The sequence below is a fragment of the Chenopodium quinoa genome, unplaced genomic scaffold (assembly GCF_001683475.1).
Source record: "Chenopodium quinoa cultivar QQ74 unplaced genomic scaffold, ASM168347v1, whole genome shotgun sequence".
NCBI classification, from domain to species: domain Eukaryota; kingdom Viridiplantae; phylum Streptophyta; class Magnoliopsida; order Caryophyllales; family Amaranthaceae; genus Chenopodium; species Chenopodium quinoa.
In genome coordinates, this window is record NW_018745286.1 from 5746113 (window position 1) to 5756661 (window position 10549).

At 40.5% G+C, this 10549-nt stretch overlaps 1 protein-coding gene across 1 annotated transcript; it reads left to right on the top strand.

Annotated features, from left to right (window-relative positions):
• Positions 1–7461: 7461 nt before the first annotated feature.
• On the top strand, positions 7462–8316 carry LOC110712096. Its single transcript, XM_021890514.1, has one exon. The coding sequence runs from the start codon at positions 7462–7464 to the stop codon at positions 8314–8316; it is 855 nt and encodes a 284-aa protein (XP_021746206.1).
• The last annotated feature ends 2233 nt before the right edge of the window (positions 8317–10549 follow it).

A 10549-nucleotide genomic window follows, 5' to 3' on the forward strand; every position in this document is an offset into this window, starting at 1 on the left:
ATACTGTTGCCTAAGGTAACCCTAAACTTGCAAAAACTCATTAAATTGAAAGGATAACATTGTTAATAATTCTCAAATTAAAATGGTTACAAAAGAAAAGAAGAAAAATCACTCTTTAGGGTTTAGGTTTATAGTTGGGTTTTTAAATTGTAAAGAAGAGGGAGGAGGCGGTGAGAGAGTATATTGCTCGTATCCACCATTAAAATGATTAGAGAAGAAAAATCACTCTTTAGGGTTTAGGTTTATAGTTGGTTTTTAAATTGTAAAGAAGGAGGAGGACTGCATTTATAATTTAGTATATTGCTTGTAAGTTTGATCTTATTAGATTCACATTGTTATGAATTTTCAATGTATTGACTTTGTATAATTTTTACTAATACAATTTCAAATAAATTAATGGTCAAAGTAGTGCATTGGAGACCGAGTAAAATGCAAATGAGTAATACGTAGGGGGCGTTTGGTTGGGGGTTATAAACAAAGGGGAAAGGGAATGGGCGGGAATGATTCCCTTTGTTGTCGTTTGTTTGCCAAAAAATTTCATTCCCTTTCCCCTTTTTTATTTTTGGGTTTACCCAAAAACATGGTATAGTCATTCCCCACCCCCCCCCCAAGCCTTTTGCATTCTCATTCCTCTTCATTACCCATGCCCCTTTCTCTCTCCTCTTAAGCCTCTCAAGTAGATTTGGGCGGTAGTAGCCGAAGTTTCATGGGTTTCGTGGGTGGTTCGTAGATCTGGTGGTTTGTGGCAGTGGCTTGGGTTCTTGGTGGGTTTGGTTTCGTTGGTTAGAATTTGGTTGTGTCGGTCTGAGTTTGGGTTCGAACCCCTCCAACCACTGTCGTCACCCCTACGAAGCATCCAATCTCCTTGAAACCACCCACCCATATTTTGATTTCTGGGTTAATAATCATCCAACCTTCAGCTTCTGCATCAGAAATATGTTGATTATATTGCATTTGCTGATTATATTGCATTTCTTTGTTGATTATACTGTATTTGTTGCAAATTTGTTTGATTTAAAGACATTCTTACATTAGGGATTTTTATTTTTTTTTCTTATTTTTTATGTTTTCATATTACAGGAAAATACGAAACAAGTTTTCACTTTTTTTCATTTTACAAGAAAATATGGAATTTTTTTTTTTTGTGCTTATTATATGAAAAAATAAAAAGAAATTTAAAAATTCATGGTTTGATTCCTTGGTTTGAACCAAACAACCAGGCTAAATTAAAGGAATTCCTTTCCTTTCTCCTTCATTCCCTTTCTGCATTCCATTCCGATTCCCCTGTGCGAACCAAACGACCCCTTAGTAAAATGAAGGTAGTAGATAACACATTCTGTGTACATGAAATTAATGAAAATGTGAAATGGTTAAATTCAATGAAAAACGATAATTCACATTATTTTAACTATATTTATTAAACTTACTCAACTATTCTTGTAAAACTTTTCAAAGCCTAATGCTTTAACTCATGTTATAATTTTGAAACAAAAACAATTCAATCCAAAGATGCAAATCAACTCATTCATAATTGCTCACCAAATACTATTTTTACCAAAAGAAAAAATAACACAATTATTTAAAATTATAAAAAAGTTAAAAATATAAAACTTTATATCATCAATATCTATTAAAAACATTTTTCTTGATATTTTTTATTATAAAAAAGTAAAAATCATAGTGTGTAAAATGGTCAAGCATGTCAGTGATTATGACATGTAACAAAGGTAGTATATTATAATACACGCACTAATATGACTTATTCTGCAACAAGAATTCCTTTTTTGTCCATAGACCCTAGACCCTTCCCCCATCCTGAAGCTCCTCTCCGGCTGAAGAAAAGGCCCACCCCATTCCTGTTTTTTTTTATCCTCTTCTCCCAAGATCCATCAAAGTGAATCTTCACTCCTTGGAAATCTTCCAAAGTGTTCCCTACTGCAAGTGGCTCCTTTCTTAACAATGTGCACAAAAAAACCCGGGGGGATAGACCCACCATCCACCCCTGAAATAAGGTTAACACCTTCACTAGAACCGGGCCTTTCTTGAAAAATCTTTAACTGCTCCGTCGTTAGATCAGTGTGTCTTTATAGCTAGGCCATTCAGGATTAATTTCCATATAGCTAGGCCATTCATGATTAAAATCAGTATCTTCCTTTCCAAAGACCTTGGCATTTCTTGTGACCCAAATGGTCCACAAAGTCGTTATTAAGGTAGTGATACGGTGACTATGTATCCCATCCTCGCAATAGAACATCAGGATATATCTCTGAATCCAATGTCGCAAAGGAGTAGATTCATCAGTTTGAAAAAGAAAACCTAAGGAACAATTACCCCAGGCTTGTTGAGCTACTGTACACCCTCGAAAAAGGTGTTGCACATCTTCATCTTCATTCCCACAAAGATCACAACCAGGATCAACTAGTAACCCATGATAGTGCAAGTTAGCCTTTATAGCTAGGCCATTTAGGATTAATTTCCATATGAAGAGGCTCCACTTCGGAGGGATATTCAGACGCCATAAAATCTAATTTAACAGGGGGGTCAAAATCCTCCCGTATTTGATGTTGATCCTTGCCCTGTAGAAAAGCATAGCCCGATTGTGTCGTGTAGTTTCCAGATTTATGATAACCCCAGTAAGTGAAGTCATCCCTACTGGAACAAGGCAGCTCAAGTTCCAAGATTTATTTGGCGCTACTCCACTTGAACTTTTCCCTTACAATAGGCACATTCCACCTGGTAGGATTATGAAGTAAAACCTCCTTAACCAAATATGTCTCGACTCCTCAGAGGGAGTGATTGGAACTAAGGATCGGGACCTTCCCATTAACCCAGTTCATACTAGCCAGCTTGATAGTGTCTCCCGAGCCCACCTTCCAAGCATAACCTTCATGGAACTTAGCAGAGGCGTTGTGAAGACCACGCCTTCCCCAAGATGGAGAGGGCTTTAACAACACATTCGGCTTTGACCTTCCTGCACTCCCTACTCCATCTATGGTAAAAACTCTTGAGATTAAAAGTTGAGGGTTACAGTGCATTCGTTGAACCTGTTTAAACACCGAAGCATCATTAAGAGGTGCCATTGACCGAATACCTAGCCCCCCATCCCCTTAGGGAGGTGAAGGGTTTCCTTGTTGATCCAATGCATCCCTTTATCACCATTCAACGCCCAAAAGAATCTAGCAATAATAGCATCAATAAAATTTGCAATGGAGAGGGGGAGCCTGAAGCACTTCATGACATGGGAAGAAATACCAATAAGCACCGTATTTATCGGAATAAGCTTAGCCGGCTGTGAAAGATGCAAAGTACTCCATTTAACCACTTTAGCATAAACTTTGTCGACTAAAAAACGAAAAGCATCCCCCTTCTTTGGTGGTAAATCGATTGGTGCCCCAAGATGCAGGCCTAGATTATCACGATCTTCTATGCGTAAAATCTCCTTGAAGGTTTGTCTATCTTGAACTATAGTAGAAGGGCTAAACTTAATAAAGGACTTATTAAGGTTTAGTTGTTGCCCCGAAACCTTCTCAAATCTAGCTAAAATACCCACAATACTCTCGCAAGACTACGAATTGGCTTTAAAGAAAATCATAGCATCATCTGCAAAAAACAAGTGGGAAATTGGTGGTGATCTCTGGTAACCTGATCCCCTTGATGAGATTAATATCCTTCGCCAAAAGCAACGTTCTAGACAAAATATCCATACAAAAGAGAAACAAATATGGCGATAATGGATCCCCCTGTCTCAAACCACAGGTAGGCGTAAAAGGTTCTGTCATCTTTCCATTTATCAAGGTAGAGTAGGACACTATCAAGATACACTGAGAAATCCACTGAACCCACCGGTCGGGAAACCCATAAGCTTCTAGAATTCGGAGAATAAAACTCTAGTTGACTCTGTCATAATCCTTTGACATGTCAATCTTTAAGGCCGCCATCGAGGTTCTAATCTGCGAAGTATTAATGAAATATGAAAGTTCATGGCTAAGTAAAATATTATCCTCCACGTATCGACCTGGGATAAAAGCATGTTGAAACTCCGAAATCAGAGAAGGTAACGTGTGTTTCATCCGATTTACCAAGCACTTGGTTATACATTTATACACTGTATTGCACAAACTAATCGAACGAAAATGTGTAGCAGTTTCCGAATTATCAACTTTAGGGAGAATCACCAAGATGGAGGAGTTAAAATCCTTGAGAAGAAACCCGATGCGGAAAAAATGTTGAACAACCTCAACGACCTTGGCCCCCACCACATCCCAATGTACGTGAAAATTTTTTGCTATCACTCCATCCGGACCTGAAGACTTGAGATGGTGGATAAATGATAAGTGGCATTTATGCCACTATTCGGGATTCATTTCCTTACCTTTTCCCTCCATTTATCGCTTGTTTAGCCCTATTTTGCCGTGCTTTCCAATATATTACACAACAATGCCATTTCCTTCGTACTTCCCCTCTACTTTACCTTATTGTACTATTTTTGGGTGTTTTCCTGTGTTTTGTAGGTTAACCGATCGATACGTGAAGTAGAGGAAAGTTCGGGATAGTTTCGAGAGCCGGTTTCATGAGCAAATCAAGTGAGGAGCTTTTGATCAGGCTGCGCGCCTAGGAGAGCCCTCTCTCCCACTCTGTGCGGGCGCGCAATCCAAGAGAGAGGGCGCGCAATCGAGATGAAATCAGGTTGTTCCCCTCGTAGATGCCTCGCGCCCTGTAGAGGGCGTGCACACTATCCTGCGCGGGCGCGATGATGCCTAGAGAGGGCGCGCAGCTTGGCTTGAAGATTCAGGGCAACTTTCTGTAGATGCCAAGCACGCCCTGTAATGGGGCGCGCACAGTAGCCTTCGCGGGCGCGCAAACCTTAGTAGAGGGCGCGCACATCGCTCTGCGCGGGCGCGCAAAGCACTGTAGAGGGCGCGCACGCTGTCAGCCCAGCCCGTTTTTATTTCCCCATTTAAAAGCTGATTTGGGAATGAATGAAGGCAGCTATTCCATTTAGGGCAAAGTGCTTAGAACATTTCTAGAGAGAGAATAGCCTTCATTAATGCTTGTATAAGTTTCTAGAGAAAGAAAGTTCAGATTATTAGTTTTTTATCATCCAAACTTTAGTCTTTAATCTAGATTAGTGCTTTAATCATCCTTGTAATCAATATTGGAGCATTCTATTGGATTTTTGGTGGTTCACCATTGAAGGTTCAAAAACCCATTTTCTTATTTCAATACAAAGTTGAAGCTTTGTGAGTTCTTTCTATCTTAATCTCTTTTATTTGGGTTTATTTACATATTTCAAGTATTATTGATAGTTATGTTTATGATTTTGATTATGGCCAATATTTTGGGTATTGTTGATATGAGTAGTTTCTCTCTCCTGGGCTAGACTTTTAGCTAGGGGAAGGGGAATGGATGACTTGGTTGCTATTTGATTAAATACTTGATTTTTGGGGATTTAAACCCTTGTTGTATGAACTTGTGCTTATTGTTATATGGTTGATGTTGTGCACCATTTACTATATTATTACATGTCCTAATTGATGCGCGGGAGTGATCATGTTAAGATAGATCGTAGTTTATACATTGCTTAATCAATTGCATGGGAATGAGTTGTTTTAAGTAGGATCTTTGATCCCTTGGTTGTGAATCCTTGATTATCTATGTGTTTAGCTCTTAATCTCCAAGTTTGACGTTCCCCGATCCCCCTAGCGTTTTTAATCTCATAGTTTCCAATACTTGTTAGTCTTTGTTAATTGTTAGAGTAATTTTGTTAGCCTTAGTTTATTTATTGCCTTGTTTTCCACCACTCTTATTCATATACACCCCTTTTAAAACCTCTATTGTTAGCACTTAGCTTTGCAATCTCCCGTTTCTCCGTGGATCTCGACCCTTGCTTGCCTCTATACTGATTTAGGTAAACTAGGATTAATTTGATAGGAAGATGTATTGACGACGACATTCCATTCCTCATCAAATTTTGGCGCCGTTGCCGGGGATCGAACCCGGGTCACCCGCGCCGTTGCCACTCATCAAATTTTGGCGCCGTTGCCGAGGAAACGGTCTAATTTGTGTTGCTTTAGAGTCTTATTTTCTTTTACTTTGAGTCATTTGATTGTGATTGTCAGTGCTAATTGTGCGTTTAGCTTTGTCGAATGCAAAGGAGATCACAGGGACCACCTACATATCCACTTGATCACGAACTCGAACGCACCTTGAGACAAGTTAGAAGACGTTTTAACGAAGATAACAGAGGGTTTGGTTCGCTACTTGATTGTAATAGTGATTCTTCTCCCTTTGCTAGTGAAGCTACCACCGATATGGCGGAGCATGAGCAAGAGAATGACCTTTCTTTATTGCGAGAATTTGGGAATTCGGAGGGATATGAGCTCATCGGAGGCATCTTGTTGCCTATTACCGAGACAAACTTCACCATCCATCCCCAATACACAAGGATGGTGCAATCTGAGCAATTTTCCGGATCCCCAAGTGAGGACCCAATAGAGCATCTTGATCAATTCCTTGAACTATGTGCTATGATACAAACAAATCAAGTGAGCCAAGATTATATACGAATGCATCTTTTCCGACAATCCCTTACGGGAAGGGCAAAGAAGTGGCTCAAATATGTCAAGCCCAATTCTCTCACTACATGGAAGGAGGTTGTGAAGGCCTTCTTGAAGAGATTCATCTCCGAAGAGAAAACCGCCGAGATGAGAAGGAAGATAGCCTCCTTTGAGCAAGATTCGGATGAAACTTTGGGAGAGATTTAAGGAATTAGTTCAAGCATGCCCACACCATGAATACAACCAAAGTTTTCTTATGAGATTCTTCTACGATGGTCTAGAGCCGATGTCTAGAGCCAACCTAGATGCGGGAGCCGGAGGGCAATTGATTAAAATCCCTTAAAATCAAGTTGAAGCCACAATAGAAGAAGTTGCAAAGAATTACTCATGGAGAGGCCGACGGAAGCCTCAAGCAAAAAAGGGAGGAAGATATGAATTGGAAAAAGTTGACCAACTCCAACATCAAATCGAGCTTTTGAACAAGGGGTTGCAAAAACTAAATGCGGGTGGAAATGCCGGTTCAAGCTCCTCCCAAGTCAATGCCTTCTCATGTGAAATTTGCGGTGGAACAAACCATGATACCTCTTATTGTGGGGGTTTGAGTCTCGAGCACATTAATGCTTACAATACTAGACAAGATGGTTATAGGGGGAACAATAGTGGATTAGCTTGGAGGCAACCACCACCGGGCTTCAATAATCAACCTCAACAACATGTTGAGCCTCCCTTCAATCCACAACCACCAAACCCACCACAAAACCAAAACTGAAGAGGATACTACCAAAGTCCTTACCAAAACCAATCCAACTAACAAAATCAAACCCAATACCCACAAAAACATCAAGAGCAAACACAATCACAACTCGACTCAACACAAACCCAAATTCTCCAACAACTCCAAGCCATGAATCAACAAATCCAAGAGCTTAAGGCTCACAACAAGATAGTTGATTCTCAATTAGCTCAAGTGGCCGAAAATTCATCCTTAAACTCTTCTTCTAAACTACCCGGACAATCAAACACAAACCCATCTCACAACCTCAAACAACCCGACACATGCAAGGCGATCACCTTGAGATCGGGTGTTTCTTATGAAGGCCCAAAAGGGAGTGAGGAGGTAGAGAAAGAAAGGGAAGATAAGAAGGGAGATGAGGAGGTAAATGTTGAGAAAGAAGTTGTAGACAAGAAGTCCAAGGGTAAGGACCCCATTGACACTAGAAAATATGAGAATCCGGTACCTTATCCCGAGAGGGTTGCGGAGCAAAAATTGAATGACAAATTTGCAAAATTTCTTGATGTGATGAAAGGGTTACACATTAACCTACCTTTCCTTGAAGTGGTAACGCAAATGCCATCTTATGCGAAGTTCCTCAAAGATATCCTATCGAACAAAAGGAAGCTCAAAGATGAATTTATTACGCTTCCACATCAAGTTAGTGCGCTTGTTCAACATAAGATGCCAAAGAAGCAAAGAGACCCCGGAAGTTTCACATTGCCGGTCAAGATTGGCAACTTGGAAGCCAAAGGAGCTCTAGCCGACCTTGGGGCTAGTGTTAGCCTAATCCCATTGTCCATTGCTCAACAATTGGATATCGAGATGATACCCACAAGAAAGACCATTCAACTAGCCGACCGATCGGTTAAGTTGCCTTGCGGAGAAATTGAAGATGTCCCCATTCAAGTGGGACACATTTATGTACCTTGTGATTTCGTTGTGATGGATATGGAGGAGGATGAGAACACTCCTTTGATTCTTTGAAGGGAGAGATTGAAGACATTGGGGGCGGTCACTAATTGCAAAAACAATACCATTACTTGTGAAGTAGCCGATGAAAAGATTGTTTTTGAATTCTCTAAGCTACTCAAGACCCCCATGGTTGAGAAGTGTTATAGGGTTGATGTGGTGGGTGAGGAGTTAGATCATTTGGGAAGGGTTATGATGAGCCCTCAAGATCCAATGGTTGAAGCTCTTACATGTGAGGAAGAGTACTACTCTCAAGAAGCAAAGGAGTTTGTCATGACCATTGAAGAAGCTAAAAGAGTGGAAGAGAACGATCCTAAGCATGATGAGCTAGCACTAGAAGAGGAGAAATTGGAGGAGCGTTCTAAGCCTCCTCCCAAGGTAGAACTCAAACCTATTCCCCCTTCTTTAAAATATGCTTATCTTGGAAATGAAGGGGAATACCATGTTATTGTCAATGCTACCCTTGATGGGCTTGATTTGGAAAAATTGCTTGTTGTTTTGAGAAAATATAGAAATGTGATAGGGTATAGCATTGATGATATTAAGGGTATTAGCCCTTCGTTGTGCATGCATCGAATCCATCTTGAGAATGATGATGCCACCTCCATTGAGCCTCAAAGAAGGTTGAATACTAACCTTAAAGAGATAGTAAAAAAAGAGATTTTGAAACTACGTGAAGCGGGGATTATGTATGCTATCTCTGATAGCAAATGGGTAAGCCCGGTTCACGTAGTTCCTAAGAAAGGTGGCATGACCATAATCAAGAATGAGAAGGGAGAGGACATCTCCACCCGAACTGTGACTGGGTGGAGAATGTGCATCGATTATAGGAAGTTGAATAAAAATACAAAGAAAGATCACTTCCCACTCCCTTTCATCAATCAAATGTTGGAAAGGTTATCAAAGCATGCATTATATTGCTTCTTAGATGGATACTCGGGATTTTTCCAAATCCCAATCCACCCTAAGGATCAAGATAAGACCACTTTCACTTGTCCGTATGGGACATTCGCATACCGAAGGATGCCCTTCGGACTATGCAATGCCCCATCGACTTTCCAACGATGCATGACCTCTATTTTTACTGAAATGTTGGAGAATGAAATTGAAGTATTCATGGATGATTTTAGTGTGGGCGGCTCCTCTTTTGACATGTGCTTATTTAACCTTGAAAAAGTCTTGAAGTGATGTCAAGAGACGAGCCTTGTTATAAATTGGGAAAAATGCCATTTTATGGTTGAGGAGGGGATTGTCCTCGGCCATAAAGTGTCAAAAAATGGGATTGAAGTTGATCCAGCTAAAGTGTCGGTAATAACCAAGCTACCCCCGCCTACTTCCATTATGGGAGTAAGGGCTTTCTTGGGGCACGCGGGTTTTTACCGGAGATTTATCAAAGATTTCTCTACTATATCTAAACCTTTAACCGGATTACTTCAAAAGGATAAAGATTTTTGTTTTGTTGAGAGTTGCCTTCGAGCCTTCAATAAGCTCAAGGAAGCTCTCAAATCTGCTCCTGTAGTGCAAGCTCCAGATTGGAGCTTGCCATTTGAACTAATGTGTGATGCTAGTGACTTTGCAGTAGGAGTCGCATTAGGTCAAAGAGCAGGAGGCAATCTGCATGTTATTTCCTATGCTAGTAGAACTTTGGATGATGCTCAAAAGAATTATACTACTACGGAGAAGGAAATGCTTGCAGTTGTGTTTGCTATGGACAAGTTTCGGTCCTATCTTGTTTTCTCCAAAGTGATAGTGTACACAGACCACGCTGCGGTTCGGTACTTAATGAACAAGAAGGATGCAAAGCCTAGGCTAATACGATGGGTCCTCCTTCTACAGGATTTTGATATCAAAATGAGGGATAAGAAGGGGGCCGAGAACCATGTTGCCGATCACTTGTCTAGATTACTACATAATGATGTTGAAAGTGTTCCGATAAATGATGAGATGGGTGTTGAGACCCTTATGGCTATCGCTTCTTCTCCTAGCCCGTGGTTTGCGGATTTCGCAAATTACTTAGCTAGTGGAATTATCCCATACCAATACTCATCTCAGCAAAAGAAGAGATTTTTCAAGGAAGTAAGGCGTTATTTTTGGGATGACCCACTATTATTCAAACAATTTGGAGATGGTATATTCCGGAGGTGTGTCCTGGACCATGAAATTGAGAGCGTGCTCGAACATTGCCATTCACTACCGTGTGGAGGACATGGTGGTGTAACTAAAACTGTGGCTAAAATCTCTCAATCTC

Coding starts and splice junctions, on each gene's coding strand:
- LOC110712096 (XM_021890514.1), top strand. CDS start 7,462: ATGAATCAACAAATCCAAGAGCTTAAGGCTCACAACAAGATAGTTGAT.